The sequence below is a fragment of the Leptinotarsa decemlineata genome, unplaced genomic scaffold (assembly GCF_025532065.1).
Source record: "Leptinotarsa decemlineata unplaced genomic scaffold, Ldec_3_MD MMD2_tig00000199_RagTag_RagTag, whole genome shotgun sequence".
NCBI classification, from domain to species: domain Eukaryota; kingdom Metazoa; phylum Arthropoda; class Insecta; order Coleoptera; family Chrysomelidae; genus Leptinotarsa; species Leptinotarsa decemlineata.
The window spans coordinates 4,298,517-4,315,155 of record NW_027412544.1 but is presented as its reverse complement, the minus strand read 5'-3'; the positions used below and the strand labels follow the sequence as shown (position 1 = coordinate 4,315,155).

General features: G+C 34.9%; 1 protein-coding gene across 2 annotated transcripts in view; it reads left to right on the top strand.

The window, feature by feature from the left end:
* Positions 1 to 16,639, top strand: part of ash1 (histone-lysine N-methyltransferase ash1) — a 100,113-nt gene that overhangs the window by 59,355 nt on the left and 24,119 nt on the right. For both annotated transcript variants that reach the window (XM_023156399.2, XM_023156400.2), the window contains one exon: positions 14,266 to 16,354. In XM_023156399.2, the coding sequence (XP_023012167.2) occupies positions 14,266 to 16,354 (2,089 nt within the window). The remainder of the gene's footprint in view (positions 1 to 14,265; positions 16,355 to 16,639) is intronic.

The following is a 16,639-nucleotide window of genomic DNA, read 5'->3' as shown; positions in this document are numbered from 1 at the left end:
AATCCAAATGGAATGACGAGACAAGTGTGCTGTCGTCAGCAAAGCAATATATTGGAATCTTGTTTTTTTCCAATAAGTCGTTGATATACAATGAAAAGAGGGTTGGAGACAATATGGATCCCTGGGGACCACCAGCGTTTATGGTAAAACTATTCGAGAGATATCCATCGACGGCTACTTGCAGGAAACGTTGTTTCAGGAAGCTGGGGAGCCATACACAGAAATGATCCGACAAGCCATAGCATCGAAATTTTGCCAGTAAACCCCCATGCCACACACGGTCAAAGGCCTTAGAAATATCAAGCGCAACAGCTCTTGATTCTCCGGAGTTCCCCGATTGCGTTATTCCAAATATGGGTGACATACGATAGAAGGTCTGTAGTTATTTGGAAGATTTTCCTTGCCCTTTTTGGGAATAGCCTGAACGCGAGCAATCTTCAAACAAGAAGGAAAAACCCCTTCCTTGTAAAGAGGGTTGAAAAGTCTGCAAAATACTGGTGTGAGTTCATTTGCGCAATTTTCAAGTACGAAGACGACGAACTACAAAGTAGAAAGGGAATGGTGTTTGCATTGGATTCATTGAAACAGATGGGCTGAAAAGTTCGTAGGCGAAACTAAGAAAAAGTTTTTGATAAAATTTCATTTTATTATTCACTACAGTTGCCTTCGAGGGCGACACAATGATTATAACAGTCATACAATATTTCGATATCTCAGTTTTGACGATTACCCCTTCATCAGCGCTAAATTTTCGGCAAGCATTCTCTTGAGGTCTGTGAACAGAAAAAAGTCTCTGGGGGGCCAGATCTGGAGGATATGGTAGATGCAGAAGCAATTCAAAGCCCAATTCATGAAATGTTATCATCATTTTCTTCGATTCGTGACACGGTGCATTCATTGTGTTAATGAAACAGCACTTACTGTTTCTTCAATTGGGGTCGTTTTTTCCTGAAGTTCGGCTTTTAAACGCTCCAATAACGTTATATAATAGTCGCTGTAATTGGTTTCTCCCTTTTCAAGGTAGTCCATGACTATTATACCAAACTCATCCCAAAATACTGATACCATAACATTGCCAGCCTTGCACGCTTTGGAATCAGTTCACCACGTGCAGTCCACTCAGATGACGATCGTTTTGATTCTGATGTGAAACAGCTTCAGCTCAGAAAAATCAATTCGTTGTTGTTTTTGGACGATTGTGAGGAGCTCGCACGGCATTCACTTTGAACAGAGATTCCGTATACCCAAATGTTCATGCACGATATGTCCATTACGTTCCTTTGATGTCTGTGGAGCCTCGGCTATCTGAATCGACTTCACTTTGCGGTCATTCAAAATTATTTTATGGACTTTTTTATATTTTCGTGATTATCAGCCTCTTTGGGGCGTCCACTGCGTGCATCGTTCTCGATGCTCATTTCACTTCGTTTAAACTTAGCAAACCACTTCCCAACGGTTGATTTTTCTGGTGCAAACTCCGATTAATGTTTATCAAGCCAACCCTTATCTTCAACAGTATTTTGTTCCATTTTATTCAAACTAGCAAAAGTTGCTTCGTTCAAAAAGTTCTATCCCACAAACTAATAGTCCGACGGCTGTGAAACTCGTACACGTATCTTTTAAAAGTTGGGATTAACTGAAAAGCATACTAGTAGCCTCCTGAAATTTTTTCAGGAAAAAAGTGTATTCGTAGTAAGTTGGTAGTCCTGATCACGAATCTGAAGGAATTTTGAGCCTATTTTGTCCCCTAATATGTTTACCGTAAAAATGGGGTGTTCCATCGCGAGTGGCGGACAGTGTATATCACTTTGGCCAACCCCATTCAGGTGGTAGGTGCATTTTGAGCATTTCCATCAGTCCTGAGAGTTTCATCGTTATACCTCGAATATTACGGAAGATACGGGGGTGTTTCCATGAGAAGTGAGACACACTGTATGCTAAATGTTCCAGTTATACGATATTCCTATTTGTATTTTTCTTCGCATAGCTTTTTTTATTCTAAAACTTTAGAAACCAATAGAGTTTATTTTTATTTAAATAGATCACATTAATTTCAAAGTAATAATGAAATGAATACATTTAAGCCTAAAGATGAAATAAACGCATTTATGCCTATCAGTAAATTTGGTGGATTATGATACCCTTAACTATATTGCTTTCTGCAAAAAATCAAATTTTAATAATTGAACGCTTTCAATCATTAAATGTGATATTCCATAAACATTAATAAGAACACTTGTTATATTACTTGTATCTGCCTCAATACAACTTTCCTGAACTGAAGATATCTTCATTCAAACAAAAATTTAATGCTTTGATTTCTATTATAATTCAGATGTTTTACCGACAATCGCAGATATATCGTAATGTAACAATAGCTTTTTTCTGTGGCGGGAATAATGTTTGACATTTTTCCCGTCACACTTCTGATGACAGGTAACAAAATGTCACTTTTTATGAGTACTTTTTTCAAGGAAATTTAATTTTTCAATATCAAATCGTCGTCACAGAAAAAAATTGTGTATTATACACGGGAAAAATATTAGATTTTAGCTCTCGGTGTTTTGACATCACAACCTCGAGCTAAAATCTAATTATTTTTTCTCTTGTATAATAAATAACTATATTGACGAACGCGCGTCTCTACAACGGTGAATGCTATTGATATGACATTTTTGTCATTGTATTCTGGATGTCAAGCACTAGGAAAATAAAAAATGCACAAAATTGAATTTAACTGGTCGATTCTTTTCTACCCGTAGTTCGATTGACTTTGAATAAAAAAGCGGTTATTGTAAATTAAATCATATAGGTCTTTGCGGATTTTTTATGAGTAGTATAAACATGTAGTAATTAATTTAGCAACGCACGCCAAATAATATTTTTGTAGGCGGTGTTTGATACCTTGCCTTACATTATTGCAATTTTCGTACGGATTTCATTTTTTTTTTTCTAAAATGAATGCAGAACATGTTAGTCATATGTGGAATGGTTTTTGTATCTGAATATAATAGATATTAGGTAGATTGAATAAAAATGGGAATAATCCTAATTATCACACGTTCCTTCACATACTTTTCAGTATGGTTCTTATTTGCTTTGAGTGACAGCGTCAGTTATACCCCCTGCGTGGGCAGACTGGTCGTTAAAAGTTATTGCAGTACTGCGAATTATTATTATTCAGTTCGTTGCAAATCTCCTCGTGAATTTTTTTATGATTCATAGATTCAATGCGTGTGGTAGGTATCGTTAAAAATACATAAATTCATTTTTAGAGCAGTCTTTTTTTCAATTCGTCGTTTGGACTGGGTTCTTGAACGATGAATTACTCATACCAGTGATTGACAAAATTATGGTGGTTTTTACCCTGATTAGTTGGGAGTTTTTTCGGAGTTGAAAATAACTTGAAAATAGGAGAGTTTACACGTGTGATTACTAACCCCTCAAAATAAGTTATCAGCTTTTATTTTTATAAGCATTTCCATCTTCCATGAAAATTTCATAAAAAATGTTGCGTTAAATCGTTCAAAAAAGTAGAAAAAATCTCTCCTGAAAATTTCAGCCAAACTTTACGTTGCGTGAGGCCGTTAAGGTACGATTTCTTAGTGATGTTTTTTTGTTTCGTGGTCAGCCTAATACGTCAACCACTTCTTTCCAGAAATTAAGTGGGAGTATTCAACTAGATGGCGCATTACGTCAACGTGAAACGTTTTACGTCGATGTATTTCTCGTAGACTCAACTGCTTCTGAAGGAGTCTTATTATTTTGTAAGCTTCATGATTCACTTCTTTCGAAGTCCAAATTTCTCCTAACCTGTTAAAAGTGAGGTTTTGTGCCAATGAGTGCGAATTTTCATTTGATTTTGTGCTGAACCATATACCTATAGTATGAAAACAGGTTGAAAAAGAACTGAAAGAACTAGACGACGAGAAAGAACTAGACACCATCAAAAATGATCTTCAATGGAATGTCTACTCCAAAGCGATGGTAGAAAAGACTTTGGCTAAAAGACAGCAGGAGCCTCGCAAGGAAGACAAGCCGTCACAACCAGTGCTTGCACTTCCCTACATCAGAGGATTATCGGAGAGGATTAGAAGAATTGGTTCCAAGTACAACATCAGAATCTGCTTCAGATCCGGTAACACTATCCGTAGCAGCCTCACGAAAACCAGGCCACCAACGCGGACTGCGATTCCAACAATTGCATTTACCGGATACCCTGTGAGTGCGGAAAATCATATATCTATGAAACTAAGAGGCCATTGAATGTTCGCGTTGCCGAGCACAAGAAACACAGACAGCGAATAGAAACCAGCAAATCAGGAATAGCAGAGCATGTTTGGACTCATCAACATAACATCAATTGGTGTCAAGCTGAAATCATCCATAAGGAAGATCACTGGTTTAGGAGAAAATTCAAAGAAGCCGCATATATGTTGTCCAACAACGAATTTAGCCAAGCTAGCTAGAGATACGCAACATATGGAAACCTGTAAGGAAGAGGGGGTAGGTGAAGGGGAAAGGTCGAATGACCTATATGTAGTCAGATCTCGGAAGAATAAGTCCAATCTTTGATTGTGGATACTAACAATCGAAACGTCGTGAAGTAATTTGGCTTGGAATCCCTTAACTTTTCATTTTTTATTTTTATTTTTTGTTCATTTGTTCTATTTTTACTTGTATTTTATTTCACTAGCATTTCATTTCAGGTTTTTTTGCTTAATATAATTGTTAATTTCAGCTATTCATTTTTAATTCTTCTTTTTTATTAATTCTTTCAGAAATTTCAAATCATTTTTTATAATATCAGACAATGGAAGTCCGAATTGATGAAATTCATCATGAAACATTGTCAATCACCTTCAAACAAATATTTGTGTCTATTTTAATGAATTTTCATTGCAGGTAGACAACTGCATTTTTAACTATAATATCCAATAATTTGTGGAATTATAAATATATCGATATTGTCTTAATAACACATAAATTACCTTCACCTTATTTCTGAAAAGCATCTCTCACCATTCTGTGGTCTCTCAATTTTAATCGTCAAATAAAAAAAAGAGATCGGAGACTAGAAGTTCCTGAAAAAAAAGATAATGACAACTACCTACTTATACACATAAATTCTTCAAAGCGATAAGACACGCCCGAGGAAGCCATTGTATGGCGAAACACGTGTTGCGTTTATGAACAAGAACAAGAAAATCCCTGAGTTTTCTTTTGAAGATAGATATACATGGTTTTGGACTTTTTTATAATATCTGGAAACAAATTATAGGCACGTGGAGCTATCTGATCTGGTGATACAAAAGCTAATTTGGTTTTTGCAAATGGTACAAAAATATTGTTTTTTGCCTTGTATATATACATAAACTATATACATGACTACTTCCACACATACAATCTCCATTTAAAACCGCCCCACTGAAAAACTGATCGAACCAATGAATATGCTTGATCATAACGTCAGGAATATTTTGAAGATAGTCCTAATTGTACTACTTAAAATTCTACTTATAAAATTTTATGCTTTGGAGCTATGCTAGAGACCCTTTGATGTGTAATCTTAGTTCATAAGCTATTATATTTTCCCATTACGGGTTTTCTCTTCTATTTTGTTATTTTTTGTATATATGTACTATGTACATGTTCTACATCCGTTTGGGTGATATGTATTTATACACATGTGCGAAAAAAGAATATCTATCTATCTATATATCAATCTATTTTTTAAAAATGTCACTCCTGTTGCGTAGAGAATCCACTTTTCATCACGCATTGCGATCCGATCCAAGAAAAGATCGTTTTGGTTGCGAAAAAGCAAGAAGAACCGTCTTCGAAACGTGAAAATTTCTGACGATCTTTCAAATCGTGGGGCACCCACTTTTGGAACTTTTTGATTTTTGACCTTTCCAATACGTTTCAAACCATCAAAAACTGCATATCTGCCGCCCAGTTCCTCCGCAATCTCACGCATCGTTTGTGATGTGTCAGTCTCCACCGAGGTCCTCAAATCTTCGGAACAACCAATGTTGAACAGTGCGTTCCGTAACACTGTCATTGCCAATTGTCTGGTTAATTCTTCGGGCTGTTTCGGCAGCGCTATGGTTCCATTTGAATTTGTAGAGAAAAATTTGCTGAAAAACCCTTAACGACATCGTATATAAGCTGAAGAGGCACAAAGTTAAAATTTGGAAAACAATGTGCAGCATCAATATCAAGGTAATTAGTACATATTTTGTTCACTTACTATATTTGCTGGTTCCTGAAAACTCGCTTCACAAATTATTCGAGGAAAATTATTTACTTCAATCTATTTTCTTATGATTCAATAATTATTTCAAGTAAGTACTTACATTTGATTTTTCCGTAGTACAGCTTTGTTCGACATTTGGCGGAAGAGGTCTTCGCCCGTTCATTTCGTAATGTACACGTAGGAATAACGTGTAGTTGAAGGGAGAGAACAAACCAAGTATATTTAAATATGCAGCCGACGACTGCGAACTGCGGTGACAACGGGGGAGAAAATTGAACCGAATACGGAATAGAGAGAAGCGCGGGAACGCCGAACACGCGATAATGTCGCCAGGTGCTTTGTACTGGTGCGACAAGGCCCACGATACTTGTTCAAATAATACACTTACCGAACTTGCAAACGAATATACTGACTGATTTTTCAAATGTGTACTTTCATTGCTATTTTTTTTTCAAAGGAATTTGTGTTGAAGGTAATTACTGTTTCGGCTCAACAAGATCATCATTCATGAATGCAGGCTAACTAGCAAAAAATATACGTATATTCTTCCGTAATAGTCGAAAGTTGAAATATTCGGTGTCTGTTGAGCGACCTAATGCGGAAAAATTAATTTTAAATAGGGGAAAAATGAAAAACAGTTTGTTCTGGTGTTTGCAAATGAGAAATTTTAGGAGTCTTATATTTATTTTCACACTTTGAACAACTAGTTTCAAAATCATGACACTCGAAGAATAATATTGATATAAGTTGCACAGTGAGGCATTTTTTGTAATCATTGCAACATTATACAATAATAATATTTTCCATCTCCAATTTGACAGTATTGTTTCTACAAGTTTCTATCTAAAGCAAATTCAAATCCAAGATAGAGTGGATGTAAACATTGACATGCCCTACGCATATGATATTGAAAATCACAAGAATTGGCCAGGGTCGTATTCAGAACCAACATCTTGTTGATCGCAAATGCTATATCATACTTAGGAAAACTTTTTTATAATAACGAGTGAAATGCACAAGTTTTGCAGTTTAACGGGAAAATGCAGATAATATGTGTAATATAAAAAGATTTTCATTGGATTTTTCACAGCGCACTCAAGCATTATATGAAAAGAGACGTAATTATTTCTTTATTGATAATTTTTATTTTATGTAAAATCAAAATTATTCAACTGGATGAATTTGTCTCTTCATCAGTAGTGTCATCCTCACCAATCTGAATTATCAGTGGCTCTATTTGTGCCTCTATTATGTTATCAAGCTTCCACATCTTTGTCTCGACTTCCGTTATCACATGCCGAACACACTTCTCCCATTTCTCCGCTGTGACTCTTTTCAAAGCCTCATCAAAAAGTACTTTTAGATCTGCAAATTTGAACGTGGTGTTATGCTGAGGTACAAAATTCTTCACATCCGCCCATATTAACTCGATAGGATTGAGCTCGCAGTGGTATGGAGGCAGGCGAAGGACAATTTTGTTTTGGCCTCATCGACTATATATTTTCGGTATTCAAGCTTGCGCTCCTTGACAATTTTTAGAACACTGGGCGATCACGTGAACCTCACGCTTCGGTTTTGTTTTCTTTTACACTAGGTTTGTTCTGGTTCCAACATCCGAAACTGTTTGGAAACTGCGCAAGACGTGAACGTACACACAAAAAATCTCAAACAGTCCGAAATAGTGTCGGATACTTGTTTAAACCAGAACGCTTTTGAGGAGACCACTGTGCCACCTATCGTATATATGAAGAAATGAAGACGAGAAAATACTATTGACCATGTTCATTTTGTTATGTAACGTATCCTTATAGTCAGTTCAAATGTTATCTACCGTCAATCACCAATTATTCAAATCAAATAATTAAAAAAACATCCTAGCAAATAGTCCAAACAAATTTCCACATGAATGCGCATGAACAACGGGAACAGTTCTCAACAGTTCAGCCTCGAGAGCAAGAACGATTCGGGACGGTTCGAAACAGTTTAGGATCATTTCGCAGTCGAAACCAGAACAGAGGATTCATCAGTCCGAAATTATCCTCAATAAACCAGAACGCTCTATATCAACTGCGCATGATCTTGACGTCCTAGAACCCGAATTTCTTAGAAGCAGAATAAACCTTCTATCTTGGATTTGGATAGACTTTAGTATCTTCATTCCTTTCGAAAATTATATTTAGAACTCAAACATTCGAGATACCACTAAAACTCGCTGAACCATATGGTTCATTTAAACGAATGTATTTCAGTAACCACAAAGGAAGGTGAAATAGGTATGATGACTGGTTCCATTTAACAGACCAACATGATGGCCATATAAAAAAGCGTTTTTCCTTGATGTTGCTCAGCTCAAATACTTTCAGAACATTTCATAATTGTTCACTTCTTGCAGAATATCAGACGCGTAAAACATCCATATTATTGTTTCATCTTTTGAAACAGTTTTATATTTATTCATTTTCAGAATCAAATGTCTAATTTAAATAGCAAGATGAAATTTTTCTGGTGATAATCATTTCAATATGTTCTTCTAACCCTTTTCTGAAATGGGATAGTGTACTTGCACACACACATTATATGCTATCAGAATCATAGTCTCAAAAAATGTGCTAAATTGATTTCGAAATGTATATACATTGTCATGGCCTCCTAATTTATCAAATGGAGAATTTGACAAGTGACGTCGTGGAATATTGACATCATTTTCACAATCTGCAAACACAAATTTATTAATACTTTGCACTTATGATCGATGTTGTGATGTATCATTTAATATTATTGATCTCTTATAAAAATAAGCAGTCATTTATTTCAATATTTTCCAAAGCTCTACGTTGGACTCATTAAATTTTTATTGAACTAACTATATTTGTCAAAATCAATAATTTACTTATGGAAGCTTTGTCAGATATTCGGTGAAATGAAATGATTATATCGATTATGTATAACTTTAAGAGAAGTTGCCCTGTTTCGCTATTTCAAAAACTTCTCAATTGTGGTACATTTTAATCGTTTCAATATTTGGTACAAATTCATGTGATAAAGAAAATTCAAATGATTTACCTTGTTAGATCATATCTATCGGAACATAGACAATACGTTTTTTTTGAATACAAAGGCATCTGATACCAAAGAAATAAAAAACTGAGTCTACCAAGGTTCGGTTTTGAGACCAATTCTATACTTGATTTATGTGATTGATTTCAAGACTGAAGATGAGTCTGAGATTAGGCAATTTTCTGACGACACATCATTAACGCTCCCAAATACAAACTACGAGGCTATAGTTAAAGAAATGAAAGTAGCAGAGTCGAATGCTAATAAATGGCTGACAAATAATAAATTAAAATTGAATACTAATAAAACGAAGCATCACTTTTTTACACACAAACAACTGCCTATATATAAACCAAAATGAATCGATTAAATTTCTTGGATTCCAAATGGATCCAAACCTCTCTTGGGAAACACATGTAGATTTTATTTGCAAAAAATTGGCAACGAGCATTTATGTTAAAAGAAGTTTAATGGGCATCTCATCTATTGAAACCATTATCACTGCTTATCATTCACTTTTTATGTTCCATATGTCTTATGGTCTAGTACTCTGGGGGCACTCGCCTCATGCAAAAAGAGTGTTTGGACTGCAAAGAAAAGTTTTGCGAGTTATCTTCAAACTAGTTTATCAAGAAGACATTAAAACAACATTTATTAATAATAAAATGTTTACATTACCTTCTCTTTACGTATATTCGTGTTTAAATTATGTAAAAAAATCCTCACTTATATCTAAATCAAAACGATTTTCATTCACATAACACCAGACAATCACAACAGGTTGAAATTGAATTCACACAAGACTAAATCACTGCCGTTTTTCAACTACAATACAATAAAAACTACCAGAAGATATAAAAAAAATTAAATACAGCCTCGTTTACAAATTATATGAAGAATATCTGCCTGGAAAACGCTTTTTATTGTATTTTATTGTACGAATTCTTATCATTTGACTTCAACACCAACTAATATTTTGAATTTACAATCTACGGAGACAGTGATATTTATATTGAAATTGTTCACATCTCATTTCCTTAATTGTTTATTTTTTATTTATTCATTCAGTGTTTTTATGGTATATGATATTTGACAAAACCTTATAATACTATTGTATTTTTTATGGCGAATAAAGGATATTGTTTTGTAATATCAGTGCGTCGATCATTTCAAATTCGCAAGTGTCTGAGCAGCTCGACCGTCGGCGAAAAAGGCCGCCTACCGAATCTATGCCCTTTATATCTCGATTGTCGTTTATATCAACGAACGCGCGTCCTAGGAAACTCACTACTCGCCTCGTACACGTTCACCCTTTTGGTGAAAGGGAAACGTTCGTCCCCTTATGACGCGTTGCACTTACGCCACCACCAAAGTGAGCCGAGTCGTCCTCGGAAAAAAGGACAAAAAGCCATACTCTCGGTGTAATAAAGTGGTTGCGTGTGTGGATTTTCTTCGCTTTTCGGCGATAAAATCGGAGAAAAATATCGACCTGAACGGTGAATAATTAATTATTGTTGTGACGGGAGTTGACTTCCGTGTGTGTTTTTTCCAGTGTTTTTCGCGATGATGAAAGTCGTTCTCGAAAGGATTGATGACGCCAGGACACTTAGGATCATGCTTGAAAAGGTTAACGGTTTATTCGATATTCTTATTTAAACTTTTTCTCTTTATTAAAAGCTTTAAAGTAGTAAATGTATAGCAGCAAAACCGATACAGACGATGAATTTTAATTTGTAAACAGTACGAATTCAGAATGTCAATTCATTCACCCTGTATAATAGAAATTCTCTATGTGCATTTTTTGCAGTTTGTGCAAAAGATGTGAAATCACATTTCTCGCGAAAGCATTCAACTAATCTAGTCATATCAAATGAAATACATATCAACGATTATTTTGACGACTTCAACCATTTGTACTATCAAGAAGAGAATAGTTTCTCATTTGAAAACTGTCGAAATTTGCATTTGCAAAAATATGGCAACTGCTTCTACCCAAAAAATGAAAAATTGTTAACTATCAACAAAATAAAAATTCAATGATAAATAATTTCGTTTTTATACACGATTGTTCGTTCACATGGTATAAAATTTAATTTTAATTTTTTCACTACTCCACTAATTGAAATGTCTACTCTATTCACTCTGCATTTCAATTCCCCACAGTTGTATCTTGTTTGACATAAAATTACTTAACAATTATAATAATAATAATAATAATAATAGTGTATTAGTTCTTTAGATTATGTCTAGCATAATATAGAACAAGTCAGTATATGATACAGTATCTTTTTTTTTTTAATATTTATAAGATAAAATTAATATTAAAAACATTTTACACAAATTGTAGTCAATATAATTAATATAGTTATTGATGTAACTAAGTGCTTGAAAGCATGTAAAAGGACTCAATAGTATTGGTGGTTCATTATTTGTAATTGTTCTTATTACTATTTCTTATATAATACAGAACAAGTCAGGTGTCAGTTAGTCAGTTAACTTATAAACAGATATTACAGGTAATATCTGTTTATAAGCAATTAAAACAAGTGGTTTGATAAAATATGAAAATATGCATGCATACTTAAAATATAAAATCAGTTAAAATCTATGTCTCCCAAATACTCACTTATAGAGTAGTACGCTTTTTTTAATAAGATATTTTTGACTACTATTTTGAATTTATTTAAAGGAAGATCTTTGTATCAGTTTGGTAGATGATTAAACAAGGTTATTGCTGTCTTTTGGGAAACGTTCTGTTTTTTTGGAGACGGTGATTCGGCACTTCCAGGATTGCTGAATTTCTTGTGTGATATCTAATGTTTCCCAGCGCTCTGAATGAGGCCAACTCTGTTTTGGCATATATCAGTATATGCATGATACAACAAAGAATGGAAAATCAGGATTTTCAGCTGTACAAATATATTCTTACAGTTTACTCTCCTGGTCACTCCAACCATATTTCTAACCGCTCTTTTCTGGAGTTTGAGTATCCTATCGGCCTCCTGTGATCCTATGATTCCTTATGTCATTACTGACTGAAAGTGTGCAAAATATATTATCAACACAGATTTCTTGACGATTTCCTGAGTTGGTACAGGAGATAACACTTTGGAGCTAGTTTTTTGCACACTTCCAGACCAAGGAACTTCGTCGAAGGTGCTTGTGTAAGAGAACCATTCCTCAGAAATTTTGATTTCTTCATTGGCCTTCAAGACTGTTTGCTCTACATTGTTCCCTGTAGCTATAAGGGAGGTGTCGTCTGCATACATTATAAAACTTTCATTAGAAATGTCATTCACGTATATTAGATATTACAGAGGACCTAAAACAGAACCCTGGAGAACTCCTACATCATTTATTGTTTTCAATGAAGTATGATTGTTTGCTTGAACATACTGCATCCTGTTTGTCAGATAACTTTTTAGCCAATCAAGTACCACTCCTTTGAAACCGTAGAGTTCTAGTTTTGTTGAAAGAATTTCATGGTTGACAATATTGAATGCCTTGCTTAGATCCAAAAAGGTGCAAACCACTTTGTTGCCTTTGTCTAACTCTTCCGAAAGTCTATTTACAAGCGTCATCATTGTATTTGAGGTTGATTTCGGTTAAAGAAAAATTTCATATTCTCGGAGTATGCCTAGTTATCTCTTCAACATGACCCTGAAAATTTATTCGGCGCTATTCTGTTACGATTGATATCCAGCTAGATGAAACTTTTTGCATTCAATATTTAATCAAAACGGTACACACGAATAACTGTTAGGTATTTCAAACCAATATTTTAAATTTTTAAAAATGATTGGCATAAAGTAGAGAATTAACAGATTTATTTTTCAAATATAACAACAAAATCAATTTCGTTACTAAATATCCCCATAAATATAATTGAATAATAAATATTTTCTTTCGAAAGAATAGATGGTAATACGTAATACAATTTCAAGGCCAGCTACATCAATATAGATTTATTAAAAAAGATACATGAGAATAATTTTTTTTATTATCTTCACTAGATTAATTAAGATATTTACCAACTCATATTACCACTGCTTTAGATCTATATAAAATATCTGCACTAGTTCTAGACTCTGATGACTGGGGTTTAGAATCAAAAACAACTTTAGTCAGAAGTATCACTGCTACAAAAAACACCAAAATATCTACGTTGATATTCGATATTAGAATTTTATACCCCGTTTACCATTTTACATAATTATTCAATGCAATTTCAGCAAATTGACTTTTTCCACATAGAACAGCAACACCCTTCTCGACACATGTTTCACTAACCAAGTAGACATCATCAAGACCTGATGCGAAAAATTTTTGTTGAATTCCTTCTACATCCCATTAATTTATCGTTTTTTATTTATTGAATCCGAGCTTGTTTTTGTTGACATAGTTTCATATTTTCTTTCCATTAAAGTAAGACAAACCCACCCAATCGTTCACTTCAGGGCCAGGAATAATAAGTTTCTTTTGTTATTGTCACAAAAGGAATAAAAAAGAACACTCCCCACTCACCAGAACTAGAATAGTTTAACTCGTCGCGCGTTTTGCAGTGATCATCGTCAGATGTTAATGATTTTACGCTAGAGGTTCCAAAGTGAAATTTAACAATAAAATCATTTTCCCCCTAATATCTCTGAAACCGCTTTGCCCTTTTTTTTCAATTTTGGTACATGCAAAGTATGCATAGAAGTAGATTTTTTTCTGTGGTAAAGGTCCCTGTCTATTTCTGTCATATTTTTAATCAACGGTTTTTTACACACAATGACGTTTTTAAGTTGAGAAATATCTTACATCTCATATTTTTTCATTTGTTTCATTATTGAGCGTAGAAATGTTTTCCAATTATAAGAACTGATTCGTTATTCCCATCAGGAAATATTCAATATTGATTGAAGCCATATGGAATTTTACTTATCCATCTCTTTATTACGTTTCAGATGGCGTCACTACCACTTTCGCGTGGCTCCACCTACTCCAGTTCTGACTCGGATGATTCCGATACCGATGGCATGCTGGCTTCGTGCAGTTTACAGGAAATCCGAGAAGAAGATTTGGCCGCCATTCTACCCGACCAACAAGAAATCGACGCCTTCGACTTCGAATGCAACCGTAACGACAAGAATTCACCGGCCACGGGGGATATGTCTGGATCGGACATGGAGCTGCCACAACAGGCGGTTAATGCTTTGATTCAAAGGACTACGGAAAGTTCCAGCGAAGGCGAGATACATGCCCCTCCGAATCCGAGTAGTTTGTATGCCAACAGCCTGCTGCAGCAATTCGTAGCTCAAACACAAATGTTGAATGCTCCGTGCTCTATGCCAGGAGTGAGTGATCCCTTGAAAGGTCTTCTACCTACTAACAACTTAGAACCCCAGAATACGAAAGTAGAAGTAGAAAATGTCAAAAGAAAACGAGGTAGACCTAAAAAAAATGACAAGGATAGTAAACCTATAGAGAAAGCTCCAGAATACTGTACTAATCCAAATGTTTCTCCCGATTCTGGTATACAGAACAGTCCCGATCATGTGTCGAGTCCTGAACCTACTCTTTCTCCTAGCATCAAGCAGAAAGTAGTTCCGTCCAAACAACAGGCACACAAAAAACTGGATAAGCTTCCACCAAAAACTGTAAAAAATGAGAAGCCTTCTCTAAAAGTTGCTAATAATATGAAAACGATACCAGTGAAATCAAAGGAGACCAATAAAAACTCTATCACAGCCAACCGGTTTGATAGAGTCTTATATGCGAATTCTGACCGAGTTTTATATCCCCCAAGACGCAAAGTTGGAAGACCACCAGTGACCAGGAAGGGTCCTGGAAGGCCTCCAAAATGCAAACCAATAGTAAGTGAGTCTCAGGTAGTCAAGAATCTCGAAAAGGAACAGAAAACAGTGAATCGTAGACTCAAAAATAGACCAGTACTTAGCGTTAAGAATAAGGTAGATGTAAGGAGCAAATATCAAACACTCAAGGTTCCTAAAATAATGCATGATAAACACAAACACAAAAAACATAAAAAGTATAAGTTCAAAGTTCTTAAGCCTATAACAGCCAGTGACCCTAAAATAAACATCGAAATTGATAAACTGATTGCTGATTTCATCAAGTGTTGTGCAATAGCCACAAAACAACCAAAAGAAAATGTACCGGAACAGATTTTGAAAACGATAAAGAAAGTTACAAAAAAACGGAAAACAACAGAGTACGAAAAAAAGAAAAAGAAGCAAAGTGTTAGCGTTACTGATAATAAAGTTAATAAATCAAATGAGCAACGTTTACCCTTGAAAAAGAGACACTATCATTTAGTTAGTAATAGTGAGAACAAAACAGAAATTGATGAAATCAAAAAGGAACCCGAGGAAGAAGTAAAACTAGAAAAACCTAAAATTAAGCAAGCTTTAAGTGTTGTTAAAGTGGAAAAACCCAAAGTAGGAAGCACCACCCCTAAATCAGAAACCCAAAAGTCACCAGTGGCTTCAAGATATGTTCCGGTTATCAAATCCAATGTTACCTCTCCTAAAGTTCAGAACAATAACAATGAATATGAAGTGAAAGATGGTGCCAAGTCAGTTGGGAGCCACATTGATGAAGCTATTGAAGCTTGTATCAACCGCTTCTCTGACAAAAAAGCGGTATCAACACCAGAAGTCGTTAAGACTCCAGAAGAAAAAGTTAACGCCAGTAAACTTTCTATCACTGCAACCACTCCCAAAAAACGTCATAGATTGGAAATGACCATTTCTGCGGAAAAACTTCAACCTGATGTCAAGTCCGAATCGAGCTCTGTACAAGAAGAAAAAGTATCAGAAAAATTGACTCCCAAGATCACCATAGAATCTTTCATAACGGAGCTGAAAGTTAAAAGGAATCTAATTCCCAAGTCGCCAATGGTGGAGGAACAGAAGCCAGCAGAAAAAGTTGAAGAAAAAGTTAAAGAAAATACTGAGAATGAGCAAAAAATCAAACTGTCACCAGAATCTGCAAAGAAAAAAGTAAGGAAAAGAAGAGCAATAAATAGAACTGGTGAGTAATTTATATATACCTATACTTACCAACTTATTTCTACTATTCAGGGTGAGTGAATGAAAACTAAACTGATTCATAATAGTAGGCGTTCAGAAATCGTTTTTTGAATAATGGTATTAACTCTTTTCACCAAATGAATACATTGTTGTTACATCATATGTGAAGTATCACTCATAGTGATATTATTTGGGAACGTCCAAATTATTACTATTCTAAGATTCCTTAGACGAATACTATGTCTTGGAAAAAGTATGTTTATCAAGTACGCAGATACTACTGGCT